This window comes from Tinamus guttatus, unplaced genomic scaffold, assembly GCF_059628265.1.
Source record: "Tinamus guttatus ecotype Peru unplaced genomic scaffold, ASM5962826v1 Tinamus_guttatus_pri_ptg000208l, whole genome shotgun sequence".
Lineage (NCBI taxonomy): Eukaryota > Metazoa > Chordata > Aves > Tinamiformes > Tinamidae > Tinamus > Tinamus guttatus.
Genome location: NW_028288742.1, coordinates 1476903 through 1491197, shown reverse-complemented (window position 1 = coordinate 1491197; position 14295 = coordinate 1476903). Strand labels below are relative to the sequence as shown.

The following is a 14295-nucleotide window of genomic DNA, read 5'->3' as shown; positions in this document are numbered from 1 at the left end:
AAATGATGTAACAGGAAAAATCCTAGGTATAAAGTCACGACCTATGAGGACAGATTGGGTGAATTGATTTAGGCTAGAGAAGACTGGAGAGAGAGAAAAGTTTTTAGACAAAGAGGAAAGTTTTTAGTTTAGAAAAAAAATGTTTAGACAAATTTCTTTTTGTCTAAACTAAAAACTTTCTTAATTGTCTTTGCCTAAAAAAAGGGATAGGATAGCTGCTAAAAAAGAGGAAATAAATTCATCAACAGGATGAAAAGTAGTATGTTTAAATTGTAGGAATGGTTGCTCTGCGTGCTAGGAAAAACTTTCTAACTGTAGAAATTATTAATATTCTTATAATTTTGATGAAGCTTTTCTTGGAAGTTTTTGAAATTGGTACTTTTAGGGAGGTTTAGAAAAATCTGTGAGAGGTAGCATAGGTAGAGCTGATCCTGCCATGGGGCATGGATAAGAACTAAATGACTTTTGGAGGCATCCCCATTTTGGTGAGGGGGTAATTCAGTATTTCATAATTGTATTACATCATTATATTAACTAGCTTCAAGAGCTGAATTCTCACAGATAGGATATTTTACAATAAATCTAATCTTGAGATGACAACAGCATGGATAATTGCAGCACGATTACTATTGGAGGGAAAATGTCGTATTCCTCTTGCCAGGTGCAGATGGAAAAATGTGCCTGTGGCTACTGGTGCTACCTTGGCACAGTAGAGCAATCCAGGATCTAATATTCTTCTTAACCTCATAATACAGACCTGGCCTGCGAATGGAGGTCATGCACTTTTTATGTGGGGGCAACCAACTCCTCTGACCTCTTTTAGCCACATCCAAGGTTGGATTGGCGTACTTTATTTCTGTGTGATTGCTTGATTTGTATATAATAAGCTTTATGTATTTTATTTGCTCTTCCCTCATTAACTTGCAATATATACTAGAGGGAATACCATTTTGGTTTTTGTATAGAATGTCAGCTAATGAAAACAGAGCGACCAAAGCCAAACACGTTCATAATCAGATGTCTTCAGTGGACCACTGTCATAGAGAGGACGTTCCATGTGGACACTCCGGAGGAACGGTGAGAGTTTTTATTTTTGCTTTGCTTCCCATGCTCTTTCTGGAGTCGCCGCAGCATCATGGCTGGTGTTGTGCAGTCACCAGCTTTTGGAAATGTCACATTCCGAGCACTTCTGGGCAGTTTATTTATTTTAAAAAATTATATGTCTGCTTCTGTAAAATATTATCCCACTTCATTTCTAGTGTAAGAACTGCCTACAAGTACGTGGGATGAATGTGTTTAAATAAGCCAAAACTGTGTCATGATATGTTACTGAAATGTTAAGTTTTGGACAATAGAAACCTGCTTAGTGAAGTATTTTCAAGTCTCGTTGTCTTAGATTTTCCTTTTACTCCTCCTTTACTTTTTTAATGGCCAAGAGCATATAGGAGATAGGAGATGGTTTGCCTTTGCGTCTTACTACCTTGGGCATTTGGCCTGTGGATATTTAATACTATGCTTGGCTTTACTGATATCTTACCTATTTCATTAATGAACTGTGATTTTCCTCTTTGTATCATCTACCTTTTATTAGGATATTTACTTACTCTTTTTTCCCCTCTTTAATTCTGCCTGGATATTCTTTCTCCACAGTATCTTTCTTTCCTGCATGCAGTGTCATACATATTACATCTGTGTATTCCGGAATATCGCTAGGTTCCTCCCACATCCCCTGCTTGCTAGGCAAAAATTAGCACATCCTGCACTGCATTTGGAGCTACCATGTGCTGAGTTTCCAGCTAGTTTGTATGTGCTGGGTCGCCAGCAGACAGAATAGCCATGGGCTATTATCACAATGGAAATTGCATAATATGCTCTGAGCTGTTTTATACCCCTAGCAAGAGTTTTCAAGTTTTCACTATTACAGTATTTACAAAATCAAACTCTGTTCATTCTTGTAGTGTGCAGGGATTGCATAGTACAATGTGCAGGGATTTTGATGCTGATTTAAATCAAATTCACCTTTTATACAAAGCAGAACTTAGAAGGAAATCAAAACAATTAATTTATATGAGTCATCTCCAGAGAAGGATGAGAATTATGTGTTGAAACAATGTAATATTTGAGAAACATTAGGTAGATTTATTTGGATGTATTTTGTGAGTTTCTAATAGGAATGTTGGCTTGTTCATGGTAGGGAAGAATGGACAGAAGCGATTCAGGCTGTAGCAGACAGACTTCAGAGGCAAGAAGAGGAGAGGATGAACTGCAGTCCAACTTCACAAATAGACAATATAGGAGAAGAGGAGATGGATGCTTCAACAACACATCATAAAAGAAAGGTAAGTAACTTGACCGGAATGGTCCAGATGGCTATACCAGTATGCAAGGAAAGTGTTTCTGCATAAATTTCAGTGTATTACAAACAGAAAAGCAGACCATTATTTCAATGAAGGTGGACCACGTTATTTTTATTTATTATGCTATCTGATACAGCACTTGTCAAATACAAAGTTCAAACCTTCAAGCACGTGTTAGCATTCCACTAATTGCATGGAATTCATGATATTATTTTCATGTTTTCCTTTTGTTTGTTTACTCTTTGTGAACCATGGTAATAATATATTTTCTTTAGGCAAGACGATTTGGCATTTGCCCTCTTTCTCATGTAAATAATCCCCAGTGCAAATTAGATGATTTGCATGAAAAAGGCTACCAGGATTTGGCTTTTAATGACCCTGTTTGTTGCTATCTGGGAAAATATCTGCTTTAGTTTTCAGTGAAATAAGAGAGAACTTTTTTTTTTCTGATCACGAATTTACTATAAGTTGGAACATGTACACTGTTGGCTATAACTTACAGTCTTATCCCCAAGTCAACAGGATAAACACACAACATAGACTAGAGTTAATGCCACACAAAATTGGCTTGTTATTTTGTGTTTCCTCTTTTTTTTTTTTTTTTTTTTTTTTTTGGATGTGTAAGTATAGATTACTCTTGGAGAATAATGAGGGATTCAAATGGATATACCTCATTTACTACACAAGGTGGAGAAGACTCAAGAAAGCCCTGAGACTGCATTAGAAAAATCCTGGTTTTATAGGACTGGTGTCATTCTAGCTATCTAGAAACTGAAACCTGTAGAAGTTTTCAGAGCAAAATAGTCTTACAGCCAATGTAGTTGAATGCCCTTGAATGCTGAACAATGAAAAGAAATACTAAACATCTGCCTTTTTCCATAGTGCATTTTTTTTTTCGCACTGTATGAAGCAAGAATCATAGAAAAATCAGAAGCTGAAAACTGTCCTTATGAATATAATAGAGATTTCATAGATTTTAATTCTCTCATGTCCTAACTTTTGAGAACTTGTTTGCAATTCTAACATAGTTCTTTCATGCAGTTTCATTGCATCTGATTGTCTAGCCTTTTTCCTAAAGAAAAAGTGAAAACTAATTATACACAGCTGTGACAATGCCCTCATCATACATTGCCAGGTTGGAGCAGTTAGCATTGAACTTTTAGCCTTGCAGCGTAGATATTTAGTGCTTGTGCTTCAGAGTAAAATATAAGTGACAGCAAGACAGAGGCTGTGTTCAAGATGCGTCAAGCTTTCTGAGGGTTGGGGTGATTGTGTAGAAGGGATTTGGGTGTTTGGCTCTGTTAAAGATCTGAGCACTACTTAAAGCGTGTGTATCCTCTTAGTGGAGTACAAAACCACGGCCTAACAGAAAGCATTTCCAAGATTTCAAAATTAATAAAGAGTTTATCCAGAATGTAGGCTCTTCTTGTTCACACTGCAGTGCATTTTCCCTGCAAGAAAAGGTGTCATGGGAATAGGAGGAAGAGGAAGATGAATGTTGTTTCTGTCTTACACTTTAGGAAATGTTGAAGTAAGATACTGGAACAGTACATGTGCAGTGCTCCAGAATGCTGAATGACTTTGGCAAAAACAAACTACAAAACAAACCTGAAGTGAGGAATGGTGATATTCAACACCTAATAATGCATCCAAATGAAGTTTCTGTAGCCTGTAAAAGCACACGAGCACCATTTAGCCAGAACTCAAAATTCCACTGCAAATTTCTACAGTTTTGGAAAACTTCAGAAAAAAGATTCTGAGAAGATAACCATATTATAGCACAGTCATTTCCTCTGCATTAACAGCAAATGTGGAAAATATTTTTTAGACTGTATTTTCTGGTTAAAGAACATTCTCAGAAGTCTGATTTTTATGAATATTTTTATAGTTGATAATCAGAACCATTTCAATTATAACTATTCAGTGTGTTTTTCTCTTCTTTTTTTTATATCGAGTTTATTTTAATTTCAGGAATTTTTTGCACATTGTTTCCTACATGTTTGTTTTGTCACCTGATCTTGCATCTAAGCCCAGTGAATTTTGCTTGTGCATGCACCAGATGGTATGTGTATGAGTAGAAGAGCATAATCAGATTAACAAACAAGACAGAGAAGTGGGACTGTTCTTCTCTTAAAAAGTGGTAAAAGGTTTGTAAAGAAAACAGTCTGAGAATGTGGAGCCTAATTTGAGTAGACATGACTGCAACATCCCTTGACAAATCAGTTTAGAAAACTAAAAGATTTTTTTGAAAAAAGTTATCAGTGTGCAACTTAAGATTTAGAGTAATAGCTTCACTTAAATTTTGAGGAATGGAGATTTAGTGAACTATTTTTATTGTTTTTCAATATCAGTAGACTTTCTTCCTGTTGAAATCAGTTACAAACTTCCAGTGGTATAATCATTGTGCATATGGAGCTCAGTGTCTGTTGTAGGGTATATTCTTTTGAATAAAATACCACTAGCTGGAGTAACTAGGTTTTACAGAAGGCTGAACATATTATGGTTATTCTGTTAATGCAGTTTTTGTAGGCTTGCTGCTTTTGCTTTGTTTACAGATTTATTTTTCAGGTGGTACAATGAACAAAGAATAGATTTTCAGAGGAAAACAAAACCAAAAAAAAAGCATCGAGGAAAAATCCCGATTTCTCAGAGTTCTATAGGCATATGTTTTTATCTTCTAAGGTCTTATGTTTTTTGGCAGGGACACTGAGTAAACCTGCATTGTATATCCTCTCTAAGGCTTCCGCTAAACTTCTAAAGAATGAGAGCATCAGGACACTTCATTCTTAGAACTAGCACTATTACTTGTAAGCTGATGTTAAGCTGTTGTTCAAAATCTTGCAAAACTTTTACCTGTGTGAGATAGGGGCTATTAGAAGTGTTATTTATTATAACATTATATAAATTATATTTATTATATTAGAAGTATTATTAGATACCGATGTGTGAGATAGGTGCTATTAGAAGTGTTTCTGCTAGGGATGAAGAAAATATTAATTCGTTGAGGAAATTACAAATAAAAGTGTGTGTGGAATTCAAATCCCCTGCCTGACTGCAGCTAGTGCTGGCTAGGAAGATGAAAGAAAAGGCAAATTCTCATTCGTTTGCACAACAGTATTAAAGGTGTCTAAGATAAGAAACGGACACCCAGAGGATGTATAATTACTGTATATTAATGTTTTGAGGTGTATTTCTCCCTGTGAGAGTAACTTATACTACGAGTCAATATTGTTCTAGGAATCAGTGGGCATACAGAGAGACTGCCAGAGAAAGGCCCAGAGTCTGAGGGAAAGAATTTCCAGAGTGGGCTCCCACTTCACAGAAGAGTGGAGAAAAATAATCCAGAAGAATCAGGACCACGCTGCTCCTAAAGGATGCTTCCTAAACTTAGGAAAGGGACTGTGATATAATCATATATGGTGGCAACAACTGTGACTGAGTGATCATTAGAGTTTTTCTGAAATTGTAATCTCAGCTTTGGTTTCCATCACTGGAAGCCCTGGAAGTTAGAGTTTGAATATATAAGGTATATATTTTGCACATTCGCTTACCAAATTATATGTCTGTGTGACTGTGCTTTTAATTACTCCTTTCTGAAAGACAAGACTTTCTTCTAAAAATCACCTGAAATGCTCTTGTGCAGTTCTTGAGATGCTGAGCAGAATACGAATTTCTTTTGCTTGGAGAAGGAGATGATTATTTGATCATCAGCAAGGCTTATGGAATGCAGTAGAAGATGCAAGTCTAGAGCCTGTGGTTATCTGGCTCTCAACCAAGTGTACCTTATCTCCAGTGAAGTTATTTTAGGGGGATTGGGAGGCACATCCTCTTTTCATTTTGCTGCCTGCTATGCATGTAAATTACTGTTTGAAAAATGCTGAACTGTTAAAAATTGTCCAACTGTATTCATATGGAATACATCATATTTTTAATATTTATAATGGTATTTTTTTCACTTTTTTACCTAGAGGATAATACAGATACATCTAATATACACAAAATGTGAATAAACAAAACATACTAAGAAAACATGTTGGAACTAGAATAACTGTTCAGGCTACTTTTCTGCTCAAGTAATGTAAGAATGAGAAGTACCTGCTTCTGTGAGAGGAACACTGCAGTTAGCGGATCATCTTTTAGAGCTTATAAATGCTTTTCTCTACGTAAAACCTCCCAAGATTTCCTGAAATACATTTTTTTGGAAGTATTTGTTCAAGTTTTTCAGTATCAGAAGAGGCAGTTTCTGAAGTGGAGTATTGTGTATCGGATTTAAGCTAGTACCTGTTCAGTTGTTACTCAGATTTCTGTCCATGCTTTTGTATGTTTTTTTCTGAAGATAGATTGAGGTGGTATAGAGAGATAATGGGCTTAGGGCCTGACGCTCCAGCTGCTCCAGTCTCTTTGCCTGGCACCCCTAAGGGTCGAGGTAGGGGTGCCTGACCCGGCTGCTTGGGCTGCGTTGGTGCTGCACCGCAGCCAGGAACTGCACGCTGCAAGATGCGCTGTGCGCACACCCTGGCAGAGCTGGTGGCCCTGAGCTGGCGAAATAAACCCAGCTCTCAGGCCGAGGTGACATCTGAAGAGCCAGTCCGTTCCTACTGTTTTATGTTTTATGCTTAGGCTGTGATAGAATTTTCTGCACCAACCTTTGCATCTAATGCATAGGCTGTAGGGTTTGATACTCCTGAGCTAGCTGTGAAATAAAGTTGCAGAACTAAGCTGATTACTGACTCGAAGCTTTGTGCTTATGGAAGGGGCTAAACTGTCTTTGCATCTGAAATGGCCTGGTCATATCCCTTCTGTGTGCAGAACTTTGAGCCATCAGCCTACTCAACCCCTTGTCTCATGTCTGATACCAGCTCTTGGATGCCTGTGACTGTGGTGTATTTATCCTGCAAAGCTCAACAGAGCAGCACTAGATGCTTGGAAGGCCTCTGTAGTTGAGTTAAATGAAAGGCTAAAATGTGCCTCCTTCTCCTTTGTCTAGACAGATTGATCAATGCAAAAAAACATGCAACTAATCCGAACTCAAATTTTTTTGAAGTTATCTTCTAATGGAAAATATGCAGACTACTGTAGAATCTTACCTGTATAGTATTCTGGTGAGAATCATGTATGATTCAAAAAAGCCGTCAGTGCAGTGGCTGGTGTTAAAAATGTGGTGGATTGATAGGTTTTCTTAGTGTCACTAATACACAGGTATTGACATGCTCTCTTAGAAGTGGAGAGGTTGTGAAATACTGTTAAAGGCTAAAAATTTCTTTTGTATGTGCCTTCTAAAAATAAGCCTGTCAGTATACTGTACAATAATTCAAAGAACTGTAATATCAGCATTGAACCATATTTCCTTGTGGTTCAGGATACAGTTCACTATTATGAACTCAATACATATTTAAGCTGTTAAATACTGTAGGCAAGGGTAACTTATGGAAGTTTACCTGTTTATGTAAACTGTTCTTACCCTTATACTATTGGTTGTATTCAAACAAATTTGTGTGCATACTGGAACAGCATCATGTAAGTCTGGCTAATTCTTGTTCTTTCTTTTTTTCCCCCCACATAGACGATGAATGATTTTGACTATTTAAAGCTACTGGGCAAAGGCACGTTTGGTAAAGTTATTCTGGTCCGAGAGAAGGCTAGTGGGAAATACTACGCAATGAAGATTTTGAAAAAAGAAGTTATTATTGCGAAGGTAAGGGAGGTTGTAGTTATAATATTGTGTTAGTTTTTTCAGTGGTGTAATCAATAATGAGGTGAGTAGCTAATGAGGTAACTAATACATGAGGTGTTTGTTCTTTTTGGTGGTAAATGAATTTCTATAGAAATGTGTGTGCATCTTCAGAAAACAAGAGTAAAAAGCCTTCTTTATGCATACGCATTTTGCATGTCTTCTTCCACTGTCTTAAAATCTAGAATGTGCTTAAAGCACTGAGAGAATTTGCGGTGAGGGTAGATGATGCAATCCAAGTTTAAAACACGTGAAAATGCGCTAGGGTGTATTACATACTTTATTTTTTCTCCAAGTGAACTGCAAGTATATTCAGATAAATAAAATTAGTTTGGTAGCCCGATGTTCCTTTCCTGCTATATTAGATTAAGTAAGAAGAGCATTTTCATTTTTTCAGTTTGCAAGGAATAAGAAAAGCCTGAAACTGATGTCTGAAGAGATAATATTAAAATGACACTGTCCATTCATGTAAAATTTGTTAGGTTATCATTATTAACTCTTAAGCATCATCACAATTTTATGTAAATTAAACTTTATCATTTATGCTGAGCTTTGTTCCTGCAGTTCTGAACTTCCAAATCCCATTTGCACAGAAGAAATTGAAAGCAAAACATCTACATTCTCTGTCATCGTGATGCATTTAAAATTACGAGATTCAATAAAGAGATTTTTGAATTGGGACTAGCAATACCAATATTTCTGAAAACTGAATGTGAATAGCAACTGTCATGTATTTTATATATATATATATATATATAATTTTAAAATATCCTTCATGTTTTTCAAACAGAGGACTTGTGCAGCCTACATGTTTATGTCTGTCCTTGACCTAAGAACTGTAAATAACAACTCTGAAGAACTGTTCTGACAATCATGTCTCAGATAGATTAGATCTGCAGCACCAGCTCAGCTTATATTGTGATACAATACTCACTAGAGAGTCTGTTTGTAATGGGAGGTGGGAAAGTGGTGCTTGGGAGCTGTATATAGAAGGTTGTATAGCATCTGTCCAGTTCAGACTAAATCTATTGATCCTAAATTTTCAATACAGACTAAAATTTCACTGGTCAGGAAAGTGCTACCAATATTACAAACTTCGGGACAATGCCAGAAACACTAGCCATTGCCAGCTTCTTATGTCCTAGCTTGGTGGACCTCTGAGGTTATAAACAAACCTTGTATCTGTGAAAATGATTAGATTTTAATGGCACTCCTAGTAAAAAAAGTAATGCATCTAATTCCAGCATGTGAATTTAAGTGTTGCTTTTTCTACTTAATTCTTATATAAACTTCACGATTCGTGTGGAGAAATAATAGCATCCCTGTTTTGCTGGTGGAGATAGTAGAAGTTTATATAAACTCAAGATTTATTCAACTGATAACTGCTGAAGAATGAGATTTCTAAAAACAGTCAGTATTGTCACATTCTGTCTTAATTAAACGCAAGATGGTCAGTAGCAAATCAATGTTTTGTTTTTGAAAATTAAAAAACAGAAAGTGCCCTAAAGTAAAACTAGTGGAAAAGATTAATTAATCCTCAACATGTGCTTTAGTGATAAGGAAAATTGTATCATATTTTAAAAGTAGAAGTGAAAAAGAATTACAGTAACAATTACCATGGTGTAAAAAGTCTCTAAAATGATACAGTACAATGCCATGCATGTGCATTTTAGCAAGTTTCTCATAGGTAAGTTTGTAATTCTGCCTTCAGGTCATTAACATATAGTGGAAGCTTTTGGAGTTAACATTTCCATAAACTGAGCCAACATTCATCTAACTTGTATTTTCTATTTATTTATTTATCTTAATTTTGGGCATTATAAAATATAGTGAGTTTACAAATATTGCACCTATCTCCTTACTTTTTTGTTTGACCTGCATCCTGAATCTGAGCATGAACTTTTTCTACATCAGCAGTTGGAGATGTTGTCTAGACTAAATTAGATCACTGAAGAGCAGAATAAAAATAGGTGGCATGTCTGTTAAAAGTTGTTTCCGTGAAGCCACTGTGTGTTACAGAGTGTTATAAACTCATTCCAATCGAAGCTGAAGTAGTTTATTTGGTCTTGTTATATGAATGTTAAACTTTGTACATTTTCGGTAACTCCCTAAGTAACAAAGGTACATTTTGTAATTTATTGTGGCTCTTTTTCTTGAAACCTGGTGGCCTTGGGGATTTTTGTTGGGTGAAGACTCAGCAGCTCCAGTTTTCAGAATAAAAAAGCACTTTAACACAGCGCTCTATCTTGCCTTCCTCCTCTTAGTGATTCAGGATTTTTGATTCCCTCTCTTTTCAATAGCAGAATGGAAATGAACTGTTATTTGACTGATAGAAAATACCAGTGGTACCTGAGGTTACTTGGGATGTGAACAAACCCAGATATTTAAGCTCTGGGGAAGCGTTGAAAAGTTCTGTGAAGTTAATGGAATAGAAAAAAACATCTAAGAATAAAGTGTGTTGTGTTAGTGTTGTGTTAAGATTTATTTTTATCAGGCTAGAAACATTTTTTTCCTGGTGCCGTGGAGCTCAGGCTTTTTTCCGATGCTCTTCCCTACCACTCTCATTTTCCTGCCCCGTTTGAGGACGCCATCCAGAATGTGTCCTGGGGAAGGCAGCCTAGCTGGAGGGCTGCAAGGCGCAGGCTGAGGGCGCAGAGGCTGCCAAGGGGATGAGCAGCTCCCTCCCAGGCCGGGGCCTGGCATGAGAAGCAGCAGTAGGGGAGAGGAGATGGCTCTGCGCGGCCTGCGCCCTCCCGCTGGAGCTCCCGCTGCCGCCCTCGGTGCCCGGCAGGACCCGTTTCCGATCGCAGCGGCTCCTCAGCGCTCCCTCCTCCGCTTCCTTCCGCCCATGGGCGCCTGCTCATCTGGCCTGTCAAAAAAACTTCCAGGAGAAATAGCTGTGTGCTGACGGCATGGAGAGAGAGAAAATCCTCTGCGTATTTTCATACGCCGCAGTAAAAGCAGTAAATTTACATTCCTCCCCCCTAGGTGGATTCAGCTAAGAAAGTTACTTCATATCACCATTCTTTATATGAAAAGCTTCTAAAAATATACTGGGAAATCTAGACATTTCTCATTGAACTAGGGGTTTTTGTTTTTGTTTTTTTTTTTGCTTTTCATCCAGTGTGTAGTTGTATACACTCAGTGTTGTACTGCTGCTCAGCTAAATGGCATCATAATTTATTACTGCTAATTACTGCTGTTATTTTTTAACTTCCTATTTTGACAATTTTTAAAGTGTAATTTAAAACTCAAGACATCTGTGTTTACTTTGTAGTTTAATAATACCTTCTCTTCATATCATGGACTGATAGGCATGTGCCATTCAGCAATGTTATATTAGTATTATTTATTCTGTCTAAATATATTTCCTTATATAAGATGAATGTTACCATTTGAGTCACACTAGGCCCCCTCGGGAGCTGAGGCACAGGGCACCCTGTCACTGAGAGGGAAGCTGCCAGGAAACCCACACAGGTCCAAAACCTGCATCAGCAGCCATCAGTGTGAGAAGGATGGAATGAGTTTTCCTCCCTTTGGCCTGGGACTCGCCGTGGTCCCCCATCATATCGATTCAACCACAGGAGAGAAGCACTATTCCTCACTAAATTGCCCAGCTTCTAATATTTAGTTGAAAATGTGAAAGGGAGTTCTGCAGCCTGGCTCCCTAGGCAAGGTCTCAATCTCCAAGAAGGAGTGTAGGTCATCTTGAGACTGCACTTTTGACTAAATTGTTTTGGAAATAATAAAAAGCTTTAAAGCCTCTTTTTTTTCAAAACAGAAATACTTGAGCTTTTTGTTCCTTTTCATGTTTTGCTAAAGGGAACAGGTTCATTCATTTCACAAATCTAGAGAGTTCCTCTTTTTTGAAGTATTGAATTTATAATTCAATAATACTACATTAATGATAATTGTAACACAATCATCATAACTAATCAAATGCAACTTTATATCTTAATTCAGACCTACTTCTTGTATTCTTTATTTCTTAGGATGAAGTAGCTCATACTCTTACAGAAAGCAGAGTACTGAAAAACACCAGACACCCATTTTTAACAGTAAGTATTAGGAATTAATTTGAAGTACACTGTAACAGGCAATTTTCAACATGATTGATATTCCATTATGACTATATTTTATAGACAAATGTTGAAATCTTTCTCATCACAGTCTGTAAACAATCAATAAATATCTTGTGTTTATGGTACACTTTATAATATGTATTTAAGAGTGCATTTTGAAATAAAGTTTGTAGTTATTTTGTAAAGCTTAACTGTCCTAAAAACAGAGCTGTCTAATTATGGAATATAACTGCTGTGTAATTTTTTGTAACTTTTTTGTATATGAGTCCTATTTTTTTAATAAGTTAGGGATTTTGCACAGTTGAAGTTTTTTTTTTTTAACAAAGAAATAGTAAGAATTGAGTAACAGCTATTGTGCATAAGAAATGCATGGTGATACAAAACTTATACACTATTGCTTCAATATCTGTGTCTTTATTAAGATTTTATACTGAAAATATTTTAAAGATGTACTTTTTAAAGTCATGTGTCTCCTTATGATTTTGTTAAATGTAGTTCTACTTCATTTCATCTCTTGAGACGAAATCTGCATCAGTAGGTTTTCAGCAGTATCATTTTTTCCAAGCTGTTAGGTAAACTTTGATACATTACAAATTTTAATTAAGATAATGTTTTATATTATAATTTTAAAAGTATGCATCGGTAACATTGTGTAGTACTTTACAATAGAGAGTCCTTGGTTTGGAAGTGAAAGCAGGCCAGATATGAAGATGACTTCTAAGATTTTACAGGAGAGAGAAAGAAGGTGATGTAGTAATTGATCTCCACATGGACATTGTGGATGTGGATGTCATAAAATATTAAAATAATGAGTAAGGATATCTGGTACACCTGGGAGTAAGACAGAAATGCAGTATCGAATTGTGTATTTTAGTAGCAATTTCACAATTTTTATACTAAGCATGCAGTTTACATATTAATGGTCGCTTTGCAGAAATGAGCAAAATGTGGGTAATTTTATGTTATTTCTTCTCAAACTTCAGTCAGAGTAATTGAGAGTGACAAGAACTTCCAGGAAGTCAGAACTGTTTGTCTAACAGGATAAAGTTGTTTATTACAGTTAAGAAATGAGGTTAATTCATGATGATAATTGATTTGGTTTTGCTGTTTTCTCTGCAAGTCCTTGAAATATTCCTTCCAGACAAAGGATCGTTTGTGTTTTGTGATGGAATATGTTAATGGAGGAGAGGTAAGTTAAAAAAAGACATTCTACACTTGTAGCAGTAAAGTTACTAGGAAATATTTTGAAGAATATTGTTTTTGTGTGTTACTTCTCTCTCTAGCATCTTTGAAGTTGTTTTGTTGTTGTTATTCTTTTACAAATTTTTGTGATTGATTATTTCAAGGAGAAAAATACATAGATGTGTTTAATAACTGTACTGTCAAAAGCACTTTCCATTTTTGAAAAATGAAAACATTTTGAAAAATAATTTAATGAAAGAGAAATATTTTCAGAGCTAAAGATTTTTTTCTAATTGTTTTTTCTTCAAGCATACTGTACCATGCTCGTGTACAAAGTGGTTATAATCTAGTGAAAACAGGCAAAACAGCATTTATTAATCTGAATTTTGTTTCAATGCGAAATTTCCATTCTTTGCTATAGCCATTGTAAAAACCAGGAGAGAGAGTAGAAGGTTCCTACTTTTCATTATATCTGTCTCCACCACTTGGTCGGCACTCTGGAAATTTAAACTGAAGTTCAAATCTTTTTATGGTGTCTTTGATTTAAGCATGTGCTGTCTTTAACTGTTCACTGAAAAATAGAATATGAAAAAGGATGCTAGTCAAGTGCAAATAAAAAAAAAAAATACTGTCTAAGAAGGCGTTTATCTATCATTTGAAAGGAGTTTGCCGTCCAGACCGCGTCTCGTTACAGCATGAACTGGGGGAAATTCCTTGCTTTGTGTGCTGTATGCTACATTGTGACAGGAATGGTCTGAGTGTTTGCCCTGGCTTTTTGGTAATTCTTAATTCAGGAATCGCTGCATCCTGGTGTCGTGTTCTTTATTATCCTTTTTGCTGACATTTCCTACATCAAAGCTTTAACCAAGTGCCTGAGAGCCCTGACAATGCCTGTCTTGCATTCACGACTCTGGCATTTTCCGGGCCCGCCTCAAGGCCCATT

The 14295-nt window shown here is 36.4% G+C and overlaps 1 protein-coding gene across 2 annotated transcripts in view; it reads left to right on the top strand.

Moving 5' to 3' along the window:
• The window catches only part of AKT3 (AKT serine/threonine kinase 3), a 142355-nt gene that overhangs the window by 84986 nt on the left and 43074 nt on the right, over positions 1–14295 (top strand). For both annotated transcript variants that reach the window (XM_088524160.1, XM_088524159.1), the window contains exons 4-8: positions 966–1077; positions 2195–2339; positions 7921–8052; positions 12081–12146; positions 13291–13359. In XM_088524160.1, the coding sequence (XP_088380286.1) occupies positions 966–1077; positions 2195–2339; positions 7921–8052; positions 12081–12146; positions 13291–13359 (524 nt within the window). The remainder of the gene's footprint in view (positions 1–965; positions 1078–2194; positions 2340–7920; positions 8053–12080; positions 12147–13290; positions 13360–14295) is intronic.